The sequence below is a fragment of the Populus trichocarpa genome, chromosome 11 (genome assembly GCF_000002775.5).
Source record: "Populus trichocarpa isolate Nisqually-1 chromosome 11, P.trichocarpa_v4.1, whole genome shotgun sequence".
Lineage (NCBI taxonomy): Eukaryota > Viridiplantae > Streptophyta > Magnoliopsida > Malpighiales > Salicaceae > Populus > Populus trichocarpa.
Window position 1 is genome coordinate 16908104 of NC_037295.2, and position 14950 is coordinate 16923053.

A 14950-nucleotide genomic window follows, 5' to 3' on the forward strand; every position below is an offset into this window, starting at 1 on the left:
TTCTCGGAGTTTTACTATGGCAAACCATCATGATTTTACCTGTTCACTAAAATCCTCTCGAATTTACTGCTTTTTTAAGGCATTGGTGGCCTAAATGGATACACTTATACTGTATACGGATTTTGTATGTTTAACATAATGCAATGCAATGCAATATAATGTGATCAAATGTTTAATACAATAAAAAAATGTAATTGAATGAAATGGGATCTTTGATTGTAACTTCTTCTTCTTTTTTTTTTGAAAAGTTGTTACATGCTATGTTGTGTGCCAGATCAATTTTGTTTTCTTAATATAAAAAAATATTCAGGTTCCGTTTATGTATTTTTAAGAGGTAAATATTTTTTACTACTTGGATCACAGACTTAATTAGATCCGATATGTTGATTTTATTTAATTATATGATAAAAAAACAATAATAGTAAATCGATATAATTTTTATAAAAAAGTAATTATGATGATCTATCCATAAAGAATGCTGGTCAAAAAGAAAAAAAAAACCATGAAGCTCAATTATTAGGCAAACTAATGTTGAATGATAAAATTAAATAAATAAATAAAAAGTGACCTAAGTTAGTGTGCCAAACCCATGAACCAGGTTGTGAGGCTAGGCAACCCCATAGAAAACAAATAAAAAAATAATGCCAAATTCCTAACAATCCAGATGTGAAAGGATGAAATCGAAAAAATATCAATTAATAAAAAGGACAAAAAAACTCAACAAACTTGGGCAAGTTCGTCAAACCTCGTGAGCTGGATCATGCAAATGAGATAGCCTAATAGAAGGTAAAACAAGAAAAATTTTGAAGCTCAATTCTCAGACCAACCAAATGTTGAAGGACAAAAAAAAAACTCAATCTTAAAATATAACCTAAAAAAAGACACGAGTGAACATCCACGACCTAAGTCATGAAACCGGGATGACCCCATAAAAAATAAAAGCGAAGAAAATGATGAGTCCTAATTTTTAAAAAACCAAAGTCAAAGGATAAAACTGAAAAATAAAATTAGTGTAAAAAAATATCTAAAAAAACCAATGTCAACTTGAGCTAACCTTTTAAGCCTGTGACCCAGGTCATAAGGTTGAAGTCACCCTGTAGAAAAAAAAAATCATGAAACTCAATTCCCAACCAATCTAATATTGAAGGATGAAATTGAAAAAATAAATCAAGTTTAAAAAAATATACTGAGCAAAAAATAGCAACAAAAAAATAAGGATCAAATTTGACATGAAAACAAAATAGCATGATGTTTTTTTAATTCTATTTGGACTCGTACAAGACTCGAGGAGAGAAGAGAGAGAAAAGTGTGGGGAAGGAAAAATTTCACTGACACCCAATCATCATTTCTCAACCGACACACTCCGTCCTATTTAACAAAACTTGATGCACCATTTCAAACGCAATTGTGGATGGTTGTGTTTGACAACCAGAGAAAGCCACATGTGCCATTTTAAGATAAAGCTTCCTCCACATGCTGGCACATGAGATCCACACGCTAGCCAAGTTAACCTGCTCATCCAGGCTCACTATATTTATTTTAGTTTTAATTTTGGTCCCTTAACACTTAATTATTTTACATTAATATAATTTTATTAGACTTGCCAAATTGAGCATCAATATAGTGCTAGATTTTTCCCTTTATATTACAAGAACCTCATATCTAGGTAGCCAAAAGAGACTAAATATTTGTTTGTGCTTCAAATATGATTCTAATTTTTTTTAAATCAATGAAATTGAATTTTATTTTGTCAAACCAAGCATCAACTGACTGACTGAGTGACAAAATATTCCTCTAACACCGCACAATCCCCATAAATAAGCATAAAAAATAAATTATCAAAACCAATCTCAAATCAACACAACGTTAAAGGAACAAATAGAAAGAAAAAAATTGAGTAACCAAAAAAAAATTCAAGAACAAAAAAAGAAAAAAGAGGAATCATTGTATGAATCCACAATGATTTCTATCACAAGCTATAGTGTTGTGTTGATATCCTTTAGGTTTTTGTTAATGCAGGTCTTTATAAAGTTTCAATTTAGACCTAATAATTCTTGAAAAATGAAATTTTGACATTGTATTTATATTTTATTTACAAATTAGTCCTTATTTGAAAATTACTTTGGTCCTTGTGTTTTCTAAACAAAACATTTTGGTCCCTGAGATTTTTTACTAATATAGACCTTTTAGCTTGAATCCTACTTTATCTACACCCTAGATATACAAGAATCTCTTATAACCTATCACATTTTCATTTCATTAATACAAATATAATAGATATTTGTCTCTCATTAATATTTTTATCAAATTTATTAGTCCCTTATTAATGTTTGTATAAGATATATTTATCTCTTATTAATATTATTGGGTGAAATGATTTTCTAGCCTCCCACTCAAGCAAAATAACAAGGTTCATGAGATATAAATATCTCTTGAATCATCGAGATAAATGACTCATAATTTTTTCCATTCTTAAAATATATACATAACATTATTTTCTTACAAAACATTTATTTCATACCAAAACAAAAAACAAGCAACTTTATTCTTAGGATTTAATTTTTTTTACGTATTTATTACTCTTTATACAAGAATATTGACTTAAACATTTAAGGGTCCTTAAAATCCATTAAAAAATTACTATTTTGTAGGTATTAAGATTTCTACATCAAACCATCATATTTTTTAGCTATGAAAAATAAATCAAATAGAAAAAACACTTGATTAAGCCCATAATCTATCAACCAAAAATCTCTATTCCTAGACAGATTTTGAAACATCATCACTCCCCCCACACACACAATCTTTCCATGGAGAAAAATAAAATTTTATATAAAACATGTAAACCACCAGTTTTCAATTAACATATAATAATTAATTGGATGAATTTACAAAATTTATCATAAATCTTCCATTCCATATACAGATATTATGATGATGATAGTGTACGTATTTGTCAAGAAAAACTTGCAATTCTATATTTGAAATATTCTTTTTGAGAAAAAAAATACAAATCGGGGAATTAATATGAGAATTTTTTCTATATACTTAAATAATTAAAGTCTTCATTTAGTGTGTTTTATAATGTATTTTTTCTCTCCCTACGGGAGATGAGAAGTGCTTTCATTGTTTTTTTTTTAAAAAACCTATATCTATTTTTAATTATATCCAGTTTTTATTGATAAAACCAACTTTTTTTTTGTTAATTTAAGGAATTACTAATTTAGGTTATTAAAAGAAATCATTTCTATCATTCTTGTATCTTTGGGACAATTAATTGAAAGTATCCAATTATTTAAATTAAAGTATTATCTCTCTACCTGCACCATTCATTAAAATTGAATTATAACATTTTCAACATACCAACTTTCATTTTTTTCACTTCTAATTATCAAAGAACCTCTAAAGAGATACCAACAATTGTTTTAATTATTTGAATTCTTCAAATAATAATAATTTTTCAATATATTATTATTATTTTAAGAGAGGGAGAGAGAGAGAGAGAGAGGAAGTTCACCTAAAAATTGTTCCATTAAGAAATTCAAGTATGTTCAAGACTTATAATTTTAAGATTATGAGATACATCATGTAATAAATACTGTCAATATATTTACTTGTTTATAAGATTAATTATAATAATTCAACTATATTTTATATCAACTTTCATTAAAAAATTCCTCACACGTGCGGGTAGGAAACTAGTTGGTTTAGTATAATTAAGCTACATCGTTGGCCCGCGTTTTGTTACGAGATAAATCAAAAAAAATTTAATGAAAAAAAATCCAGCTGTTGTTAGCATTTTTCTAGTAGAAAAAAAATTAAACTCTGTAGGAGTTGACTTGATATAACTCGATCGACTTGACAAGTTCAAAAATAACCTAGACGATTGGTAAAAACATAGTTTACTCAAAAATTTCAAAATGATATTTTTTTAAAATATTACAACGACAATATATTGGATTAACTCGGGTGAAAACGAGTTAATCTGCCAAATTCATGGCTCAGATTATGAGACCATGATAATACATTATAAAGCAAATCAAAACAAATTTTGATGTCCAATTCATAATCAATTCAATATTAAATGATGAAATTGAAAAAAACATTAAAAAAAAAAACAACTCGAGTTAACCTTCCAAACCTACGACCCAAGTCTTAAGAACAAGACAACCTCATAGAAAGTAAATCAAAATAAATTATAAAATTTAATTCTCAATCAATCCAATGTTGAAGGATTAAATTGAAAAAATCAATTATAAGAAAGACACAAATAAAATGACCAGAGTCAACCCTAGTTAACTTACCAAATCTACGACCCAGGTCTTAAAATCAAGATAATCTCATAAAAAATAAACTAGTAAAACAACCCGAGTCAATCCGAATTAACCTTTCAAACTCGCAATTCAGGGTATGAGATTGAGATAACTCCATAAAAAATAAATCGAAATAAATTATGAAATCCAATTTTCAATCAACCCATTATTGAAGAATGAAAATGGAAAAAACTCAATCTAAAAAAAATAAAATAACTTGAGTCTACCTGGGTTAACTTGAAAAACATGTGACCTAGGTCATGAGATCAAGATAACCTCATAAAAGGCAAATTGAAACAAATCATAAACTCCAATTCTTATCAACCCGATATTGAAGTATAAAATTAAAAATAATACCAATCAAAATAAAGAAAAAACTCGAGTCAATTAAGTTAACTTGTCAAACTCACGACATGGATTATGAGATTGAGATAATTATATAAAAAGCAAATCACAATAAATCATGAAGTTTAATATTCAATAAATCTTGAGATAGTTATATAGCGAATGATGCAAATAGAAGTTAAATAGAACAACAACACAAAAAGAAATACAAAAAATACATAAGGTTTAATTAGCGGAAAAGGTTGCAGATGTGAACTCTAAATTCACAGTTTTATGCTATGAAAATAAAATGTATGATGATCGCCTTCTCAATAGGTTTGCAAGACATTTAAATAGGCTAGAAAACCTAACTCTACTAAGAAACAACTAGAAATCTAAATGCTTAAAGGAATAAAACATAAATCTAAATTAAATCATAAAATCTAAAAAATGTAGAAAAAATAACAAAATTGGACCAAACAAAAACTTTTAGGCCTTTATTTTTTGGAGATTAATGTTATAATATGAGAAAAAATGGCTTCCTATAAAAAATTGCTTTTATGATTTTTTAAACTCGATGTGACGTAATCATCTTGACCAATCCAAAGACATCTCAGCTGATCGGAAAAAAATTTGATGATGAAATTGAAAAAATATGAAATTGATGTAAAGAAAACCTCATGATCTAACATCCTGTCTAGCTCAAATTTATAATTAAATCATGTGAGAGTTATCTTAATATGACACACTCGACTTGACAAATCTAAAGGCATCTTGGTTAACCAATAAAAAAAAATTAAAGGACAAGATTAAGTAAAAAGATGAAATTGATATGAAAAAACCTCTCAAACCGATTCCTTGTTTGACTCATATTTAAAATTAAATTATGTAAGAGTTGTTCTGACATGATCTGATTAATTTTGTTAGTCCAAAGACAATTCAAATGATAGTTAAAAAAAAAAATTCAAGGATGAAATTAAAAAAAAAAAAAACTAAATTGAAAAAAAAAAAAAAAAAGAAGAAAGCTTCAGAATGATTCCCAAGTTTTAAGTACAGAAGTAGAGGGAATCACTATAAAAATATTATTTAGTCAAGGTTATACAATATTGCGAAGAATGGGTCAATAACAACCCTACAACATCTCATTCATAAAATTGAGTTTTTCATATTATTTTAAATTCATTTTCCAAAGTTTTTTCACCTTTTTCATAATTATAATATATTGTTTATATGTTTTTACCCATTGAAAAGGTTATTGTTGTAATACTCAGCAAATCTATAAGAAGATGATGTACTTTTAAAATTTATTAAGAGTTGCTAATGCGTTCACAATGATAATATATAAAGGGGAAGATTCGCATTTTAGTCCCTGAAGTGTAAAACGTTACATTTTAACATACAATTCTAACATCCATGAAATATCTATCAAGTTGTGCAAAGCATGGAGATTTCACAGACCAACTCTTTGTGGTGTATAAATTAATCTCATAATTAATTCCAATTCTTATGTTTTACTGCTAATATTTTATTTAAATTACAAAACAATTGAAATAAAGAAAAGAATATATGATGAAAATATTTAAATCCAGTGACCGACAGACAAAAGTAGAGGGAGGAGCTTTGACTAAGCAAACCAAGAAAGCCATTCAATGCCCCACTTGTAGTAAAAATAACTATCTATGTAAAAATTGCTGGTCTTTGGACATTTGGGAATTTCAGAAAACAAGCCATGGATTCACAACTGAGAAAGCTGGTAGCGGGTCTTTTTCTACTGTCAGCAATCTTTGTCTCTGGTGTCAAAGCTTGGACAGGTGAAATACACGGAAGAGTTGTTTGTGATGTTTGTGGTGATTCTTCCATCGGACCTGAAGATCATGTTTTAGAAGGTCCCTCCCTCACTCTCTGACTTGGTTTTAGTTTAATTTTTGAAATGGGCTTTTGTTTTTTGTTTCTTGATGTGTGAAAGTTTAATTCTTTCATGGGTTTTTTAGGGGATGAGCGATGACTTAATGGATTGGTGATTATAGTGATGGTTTTGTGCTAAAAATTGTTCCTTTTTTTATCATTTGATGGTTATTTATTTATTTATTGCGAGTGCACGTCCACCAGTTAACTAAATCTCAATTTCAAAGCAGTTGGGGTTGGTGGAGATGTATCCATTTTGTTCTTTCTTTTCTGTTTCAGGTCCATATAGCTTGTTTATTAGTGTAATTGGATGCGATTGGTTCTGTTTGTGAGTGTTATTGGACAAAGTTGATTCAGATTGTTACTGGGGAATGATGAAAATATGTTTTCATTTTTTTTCATTTTGGTTAGAAATATATTGTTGTATTGCTGTGATCTCGAGTCACTTTGCTCTCTCTTTGTGCATTAGCTACATCATTAGCGTGGTTATGGTTTGGCCAGATGTTTTTGCAACGTAAGGTAGTGTTATCTACACTCTAAGACCGTGTTTTGGGAGGTTATGCTCTTTGTAGTTTCTATGTGATAATGATATCTGCAATTGATTAATCTGTTGTCAAATAGCTATTAGGGGTTTGTGGGTAACCTGTGCATTTCTTAATATTGACACCTAAATTATGGAGTTTTCTAAACATTGTTCCCTTTCACCCCTCTGCAGTTGCTGGTTTGTCTGTGTTTGTTGATGTAACGATACTAAGTTGCTTCATTTTATTCTTGGACTGTAAAATGCTAATCCATGAACTGTTTTCTCTTCGATTTTGAGGAAAATTTGCTTCTGCCATGTAGGGGCATTAAGAAACACCCCAATATCTTTTTGGTATGCACTGCAGGTGGATGGCATTCTTTCACTGTCAACTTTTATTATCATCACTGTTGTTGTGTAGGGATATTAATTTAAATTCTCTTGCCTGTTATGTGTACCTTGAAACATGCTTTTAAACCAGGGCATATTCATACCCTTTGAATTTCCTGGAAACTTCATTCTTAAGGTGGGCTGTACCTTGGGTACCTTCAAACACTCAAAAAGCAATTTAAGGTTCCTGGAATCCCAGGGTGACTTCACTTCATTTGATGTTGCCAAGGGCTACAGCAGATGACTTTTTTGACTGCCATCTTTGACAAAACTTAAAATTTATGAAGCAATGATGGTTAATATTGTTGATTGTATTTAATTAAATTGAATAAGATGTAAAATGGGGTGATTTGGCTTGCCTTGATGCAGGCGCTGAAGTAGCTGTCCTTTGCATAACGAAGTCCGGGGAAGTTCTAAACTACCAGGCCTTCACAAATGATAAGGGGATTTACACTGTGGCAGAGACCATGTCAGAGAGTGACCGTTGGGATGCATGCCTTGCGCGACCTATCAGCAGTTTCCATGAGCACTGCACCCAACTAGGAGAAACTAGCACAGGGGTGAAGTTCAGTTATAATCGTCCATCTGGATTTTCTCACAGAGTCAAACCTTTTGTCTATAGCCCTGCCAATGTGCCAACATACTGCATCTAGATGTTAGTTATCTTGTATATTCACAAGTTTCAGCTTGTTATATCTAGAAGAAAAATAGAAAAACAGATTAGTTTGTTCTAAATTCCATGGTGCATCTATGCAAGGACTTGTATTATAGGCCAGTGCTACTGCTGCATTCAGAAGGTTTATAAAGCCAAACTCTAATTATGTTTGTACTAGGTTTTGATCACTGTTGCACTGTAATATGCATCCCCTATTCTGGCTTGCTTGAGTTTCTTCATTATCATGAATAGCATCTAATGCTGGAATGGGTTTTGCTAAACGCTGCAAACGATTTCATGACTGTGTAGCTCTCAACTGTCGTCCAATCAACCTCCGACATCTCATAGAACATGACCACCCCGATGGTTAGATCAAGGTGTTCCAGCACTAGTCATGATCACACTTGTTAAATCACTCCTGTTAAATCCGATCTGACCTGACTGGTCAGGTTGCTAGAAAATCTGGTTTGATCCAGATTGAAGTTGAACTGGAGTTAAATCTAGTTGACCTAGTTTGACATGAACTAGTTGACTTGTAAAAGAAAAGGATTTGAACCCTAACAAAAAAACCCTTCATTCCCTCCATTTCCCCTTCCCCGTCCATCAATGAGAAGCCAAAGGAAAACAGTCTTCATGAGCAGAAACCCAGAAAGTAGTAACACAGCGGAATCAAAATGTTTAGTGGCTGAGCTGCCCCATGGTTTGATAATGGACATCTTATAAAGATTGCCGTCTAGTCAGCCCCTTGTCAACTGTAAGTTAGTATGCAAGACCCTTATTTTGCCAAAATCCGTATGGCAAGATCATCCACTACTTCCTTGATTCAAGATGATTTTTCAGTAGAAAACAACTATTGTTACTGACTCGGATAGTTGAAGAAGTCACCAGTAAGAGTTTGCACATCGATTAAACACTAACTTACCTGACACTAATTAATGTCCTAGCTGTAAATTCTTGCAGGGGGGGTTGCTTTGCTTGTATGGAAGGAAAGTCTGTAGGCGAATGTAAATCCAATCAAATGGTTCATGTTGGCAATCCAATATTAGGCGAGTACATGACCATTCCAATGGTTAAGGAACGGAGAAGATAGTGGAGAATATTCGGCTTTTGGATTCAGTACGAGGTTTCACATGGATTGTTACTGGTTTTATGTGTTTTTTGATGTAACTATACTAAGTTGCCTCATTTTATTCTTAGACTGTAAGAGGATCATCTGTGTTCGTTGATGTGACAAGATTAAATTGCTTCCTTTTGTTCTTGGACTGTTCAAGGTTCATCACATGAACTGTTTGCTCTGTGATTTTGAGGAAAATTTTCTCCTGTCAGTTAAAAAAGCACGAGGGGCATTAAGAACACCCCATAATTATTTTGATACGTACTGCTGTTGGACGACGTTTTTACAACTTTTCATTATCATAGCTGTTGATGTATAGAGATATTAATTCGAACTCACCTTCAAACATGCTCGTAAACCAGGGCATGTTCATACCCATGGGATTTCCTGTAACTCCTTTCTTAGACACGCCATATTCTGGCTAAAGCAATGCATCGCAGAACTTTGATGATCTGATCTAGAAAAGGGTTAAAAACAATTGTCTATTAAGATGCAGAATGTGAGAGAAGATCTAGGAGCATAAATGAGAGTAGAACTTCAACAAGAAACTAAGACGAGTTACATTTTCCTACCCCTCCTACACCTTCTAGTTTAAGACCTTTTTCTTCACTTCCTTATCCTTCTAATTCAAGATCTTAGAAGTTTTAATACAATGCGATATGATATGTAATTTTGTTGAGGTTTATTGTGAATTGCAGTTATCAAATCAGACCTAACATGTCAACTTTAAAACCTTTTAACCTAACTTCTTATCTAATTTAAATTTAAAATTAACTTATATAGAAGTTGCCTCTACATGATCTAATTGACTTGACATGTTCAAATCATGTTACTAGTAAAAGCATAATTTGATTTCAAAAAAAAAAAATTCAAAACAATTTTTTTTTTAATATTGAGACGGTAATGTATTGAATCGATCTGGACTTTGTGTCTTAACTCACAAAACTCGTGACCTAAATTGTGAACTCTAATGAGTTTAAAATATTTATTTTTCTAAACTATTTTTTATTTAATGATATGATAATAAAAATAGATATTTGTATAAATAAATATTGACTAAATATTAGGAAATATGTTTGAGCTACGATAATTTTATGAAACGAAATCCAAAATAAATTGTGACAACCATGTCAAAATCAATAAGATTTTGAAGATTAAAATTGAAAGAAAAATTTTAAAAAGTAAAATAAAAAGAAGACTTAAAAAAAAAGAGGTGCTTCATGTAACAGTGATGCACCATGATATTTCTAATTTCTTTTAGTAAAGAGAGTAATTCTTACATATCACTTAATTTTTGGTAACCAAATGGATTTGGGCTTGTTATTAGGCCTAAAAAATGGAAAATCACTATTGCAAAAGATATGGGACCAATTGTTGACAGCAAATCACTAATACGTGAAGCCCAGCCCACATAATAAAGAATATTGGATCTACAAAGCCCACAGCACTCCCCCCCTACCACTATGTGTGCGCGCGCGCTCGCTATATATCTCTGTGTGTGTGTTCTCTGTTCTTGCCAGCCAAACCCTAGCAGTAGCAGCAAAACAAACCCTCAATCACTCCACCTCCATCAATGAGAAAGCTAAAGAAAACAGCCTCCGTGGGTTCGAAAAGAAGGAGAACAGCAAAACCACCAGGAAGTAGTAGTAGTAGCAGCACAGAACAATCCAAATGTTTAGTGGCTGAGCTGCCCAATGCTTTGATAATAGACATCCTATCAAGATTGCCCATCAGGCCCCTACTCAACTGTAAGTCTGTCTGCAAAACTTGGCTTCATTTAATGTCAGACCCTTCTTTTGTCAGGCTCCATCTGGAAAGATCACCCACTACTCTCTTGATTCAGAAGACACCCTTTGAACGTAAAGAAAGTACAGAGATGTTACTTGTTGAGATAGTTGAAGAAGACATCAGTAAACCTTTTTATATTGAAATCATCAGGTTGTTTCCCACCAAAAACTTTCCTGATACTGATGTTAGAATTTTAAATTCTTGCAATGGGTTGCTTTGCTTGTATGAAGATTCTGGAGACAAATCTGATATGATGGTTCATGTTTGTAATCCAGTGTTAGGGGAGTACATAGATATCCCAGTAGTTAATACTGACAAAAAATTTGAACATCACCTTGCTTTTGGATTCAGTTCGGTGAGTAATCAATACAAAGTGCTACAGACATTTTATCCTGAGAAAGACTTAACTGCTGCTCCATGTCTGGCAGAAATATACACGGTGGGTACTGGACAATGGAGAAGCATTGGAAATGCTTCTTTCAGACTTCAATCTCTGGACGCCAATGCTTTTTTGCATGATTCAATTCATTGGATTGAATATAGATCTAACAGTATCGGGTTTGTTTCTGCCTTTGATTTTGTGTCGGAGCAGTTTAAGCTGGTGGCCTTACCTCCTGCTTCTCAAATACATGATGGCATGGGGAGGTGCTATCCTTCATCTGTCGGAGTTATAAAAGGTTGCCTATTCATGACTAATGGTGTGTGTATTGAAAATGAGAAATTTGAGATATGGGTCATGGAAGAGTATGGCATCAAGGAGTCTTGGACCAAAAAGTTTGTGCTTTCAAACTTAGAAGTACAACATTATGTCTCTTACCAACCCTTATATTTCTTGAGCTCTGGGGAAATCTTGATATGTGAAGATGATGAAAGTATCGGCGTTTATGTCCCAAAATTGGAGAGAATTCATGAGGCAAAATTCTATAAGGGAAAAGACTGCTTTCTTGTGACCGCCCACAACCCGAGTTTTGTGTCACTCCAAGATATTGCGAAAGGAGAAGAACTTACGGTGTTAAGGTAATAATAAGTGATCTAGACATGGTACTGGTCCCATCTTCTTGTCTCTTATAGCCTCCATTGTAAATGATATGATGAAGCACTGCAAACAAGTTTTGATGGTTCTTATATGACTTTCTGCATATCTTGCATTACTCATTGCCATAATCGAAATGAGATTTAAAGCTCATCAAACTATTCTGATTAACTATGACAATGTGCATTGCAGGAAATCTTTAAACAGCGCAGCAGCAGCCATTTCTGACAATCAAAATGTTCGTGTGGATAGTTGCCCTTAGTTGAGTAATGTAGTTTTTGGCATAACATAGGTGGGCTAGTATGTCTACATGTTGTAGCAGTCGTGCACCTTTCTCAAATCATCTCCTCAAAGTTCTATCCGAGTTTCTATCCTTGATGGAATGTCTTTATTTACTGCCATCATTTGCTTTCTTGAATTGCCAACTAAAGACCATGAAACATTTCTGAGCAGGACCTAGCCGGGCTGATTGATATTTTGCACGCACAGCTTCTCCGGAAAACAGGTAATGGGGGCGTGCTAATTTTGGTTTCTTGAAGCGGGATAAAGTATGAGTAGGAACTGTAAGATGCATTGCTAGTGATCAAGAACTATAAGATGTCTTAATTAAATTAAGGTTAGTTTTTGGTTTATAGCCAGCTAGAGATCAAGAACTATAAGATGCATTGCTTTTGATATGACTGTCGATTGAGCCATGCTCCTCGGGTCTATCCCGAATTCTGTATTTTATGCATCTGAATTAGTTTGTCCGACTTTGACAACGATATCATGTGTTTACCATGGCAGGAACTAGATATATTATCCAGCTAAATATCTGTTGGTTTCTCGTATCCTTTTCAAGGACAAAAGAGATGCCAATTGATTAACAACTTTTATGGTCTATTGAACTATAACTATAGAATTTAAAAGGTGTAATAGTCTTGAAAAATTCTTAGGTAGACATAGTTTGCCATGTCAATCAAAACTAGACAAGTAAACAAGACACAATGACATCCTTTGACAGAGCGTGTGTGTGTGTTGAGAATTATAAATCTTTTTAATGGCGTCTGATTTCCTTTTCTATTTCAAGCATAGCAATATGCCAGTTAAGTTGGATTGATTAATGTTGACAAAATTAGGAATTCCTAACGAATTGAAGATTTTTGTGCATACCAAATTCAAACAAACTGACATTCTTATTTAATATAACAAGTGGAGTTCTCTCTTTATTCAGCAAAGTCAAAGTAAATCAAGAAACCTACGGCCCACAAGAGCTAAACTATTAGCTGGTCCCCGGCGTGGCTGCGATCCTTGCTTAACTGGAGTAAGAATTTCACGGGAGGAATGATTTGTTCAAAAGATTTCCCTTCATAAACTTAATTGATGCACCTTGGTTATGAGACCACAAAATGAGTAGTTTTCCTGTCTATTTCTTACAACTGACAACACGAGAACTAGAGTCATTTTCTATATCCCAGCAAGAAAACTACTGCGACAGCTTTTGGGTCTATTGACTTAACACTTCATGTCTGTGAAAAAAACAAACTAAAACTCTAATTTTGGATGAATCTTGCAGGAATGATGTTTTCTGATTTTGAACCGCGGTTTGAAACACGACCCTTGTCAGGTGTGATTGGGAAGTTTTTAATTTTTGTATTGATATTAAAAATAATTTTTAAAAATTAAAAAAAATTATTTTAATGTATTTCTAAATTAAAATTACTTTGAATTTTCATTGCAATTACAATCCTAATCAAACCAGTGTATAGACAAACAGGTGCATGAGACTCGAATTTGAGTTGAAGTTTTTTAAAAGTGACTCAAATTCCTGTTGGAAGAATTAGAGATTTTGTTTTGCAAAATTATAATTTTTTTTTATCAATTTGTAACCTGTTAATTATAATAAATAACACCTCCATTTTTCATAATATTGTGGTGATCATGCCAAAATTAAAACATTAATAAAAGTGCAATATTAAATAACCTAATCAAACTTGAAGAAGGAAAACAGAGCAAGTTTCCACACTTATATATATATATATATATATATATATATATATATATAGAGAGAGAGAGAGAGAGGGGGGGGGGGGTCAAAATAAATTGGTGAGTTTATTTTTGAATTGGATAATTTTGATTTATTGATATTAAAAATAAAAAAATAAATTATTTTAATATATTTTTAAAAACAAGGCAATAATTATTTGAAATATATTTTTTTCTTTGTAATATAATTAAATAATATTTTTTATTTTTAACATTAATAATTCAAAACAAACTAAAAAAAAAATTAAAACTAATTTTTTTTTTAAAAAAAAAAAATACAGGACAACCGTAAAACAAACATTATTATTCGTTGCGTAGCATGCTTTCTTTGACTGTGACAATAACATATTTGACAGTCACAATCGTGGGTCCCGAAAGCTGACATGTCAAGATTTGGTAGGTGTATTGGACGTGTTCGTCGCCAGAAACGCAGTTCCCTTTACATCAACCGTATCTTCTAAAATGACGAAAAACCCTGTTTTATTAGAGTTGTATTATTAGAGTAAATTATAAATTAATCTTTTTAGTTTTTCAAAATGAATCAAATAGTCCCCATGATTCTAAACATAATAATAAATTCATCCCTTAACCGAGCCGATCATGTTTAAATTAATTTATTTTTTGTTCCAAAAATTCTTCTTTTCTTGTTCATCTTTCCATATCATTTATTGGTTTTTAATTTTTCTATTTTCAAAAACAAAAAACAAAAAACAAAATAAATTTTAAAAGACTATGAAATGGGTGAAAAATGATCAAATTACAAATAAATTTAAAATTAATTAATTATTCTTAAGACTAGGGAGACTATTAGTGATTAATTAATTATTCTTAAGACTAGGGAGACTATTTAATTTTTTTTATAAGACTATAGGGACTGATATAT

The 14950-nt window shown here is 31.8% G+C and overlaps 2 protein-coding genes across 7 annotated transcripts; both read left to right on the forward strand.

Moving 5' to 3' along the window:
• The first annotated feature begins 6219 nt into the window (after window positions 1–6219).
• LOC7454428 (uncharacterized) lies at window positions 6220–8331 on the forward strand. Its single transcript, XM_002316955.4, has 2 exons — window positions 6220–6523; window positions 7822–8331. The coding sequence occupies exons 1-2, from the start codon at window positions 6367–6369 to the stop codon at window positions 8103–8105; spliced, it is 441 nt and encodes a 146-aa protein (XP_002316991.1). The 5' UTR covers window positions 6220–6366; the 3' UTR covers window positions 8106–8331.
• A 2371-nt stretch (window positions 8332–10702) lies between these two features.
• On the forward strand, window positions 10703–13613 carry LOC7470945 (F-box protein At3g07870). Of its 6 annotated transcripts, XR_008060470.1 has the most exons (4): window positions 10703–12026; window positions 12235–12334; window positions 12496–12547; window positions 13256–13613. XR_008060470.1 is itself a non-coding variant. In XM_002316956.4 (3 exons), exons 1-2 carry the CDS (start codon window positions 10795–10797, stop codon window positions 12302–12304), a joined length of 1302 nt encoding a protein of 433 aa, XP_002316992.2. In that variant the 5' UTR covers window positions 10703–10794; the 3' UTR covers window positions 12305–12334; window positions 12496–12806. The 6 variants fall into 6 exon arrangements, 2 of the variants coding, with proteins under 2 accessions (XP_002316992.2, XP_052312897.1); XR_008060468.1 differs by having other exon boundaries at window positions 12235–12658; XR_008060469.1 differs by having other exon boundaries at window positions 12235–12547.
• The last annotated feature ends 1337 nt before the right edge of the window (window positions 13614–14950 follow it).

Coding starts and splice junctions, on each gene's coding strand:
- LOC7454428 (XM_002316955.4), top strand. CDS start 6,367: ATGGATTCACAACTGAGAAAGCTGGTAGCGGGTCTTTTTCTACTGTCA. Junction 6,524..7,821: donor TGAAGATCATGTTTTAGAAG/GTCCCTCCCTCA, acceptor GCCTTGATGCAG/GCGCTGAAGTAGCTGTCCTT.
- LOC7470945 (XM_052456937.1), top strand. CDS start 10,795: ATGAGAAAGCTAAAGAAAACAGCCTCCGTGGGTTCGAAAAGAAGGAGA. Junction 12,027..12,234: donor GAAGAACTTACGGTGTTAAG/GTAATAATAAGT, acceptor TGTGCATTGCAG/GAAATCTTTAAACAGCGCAG.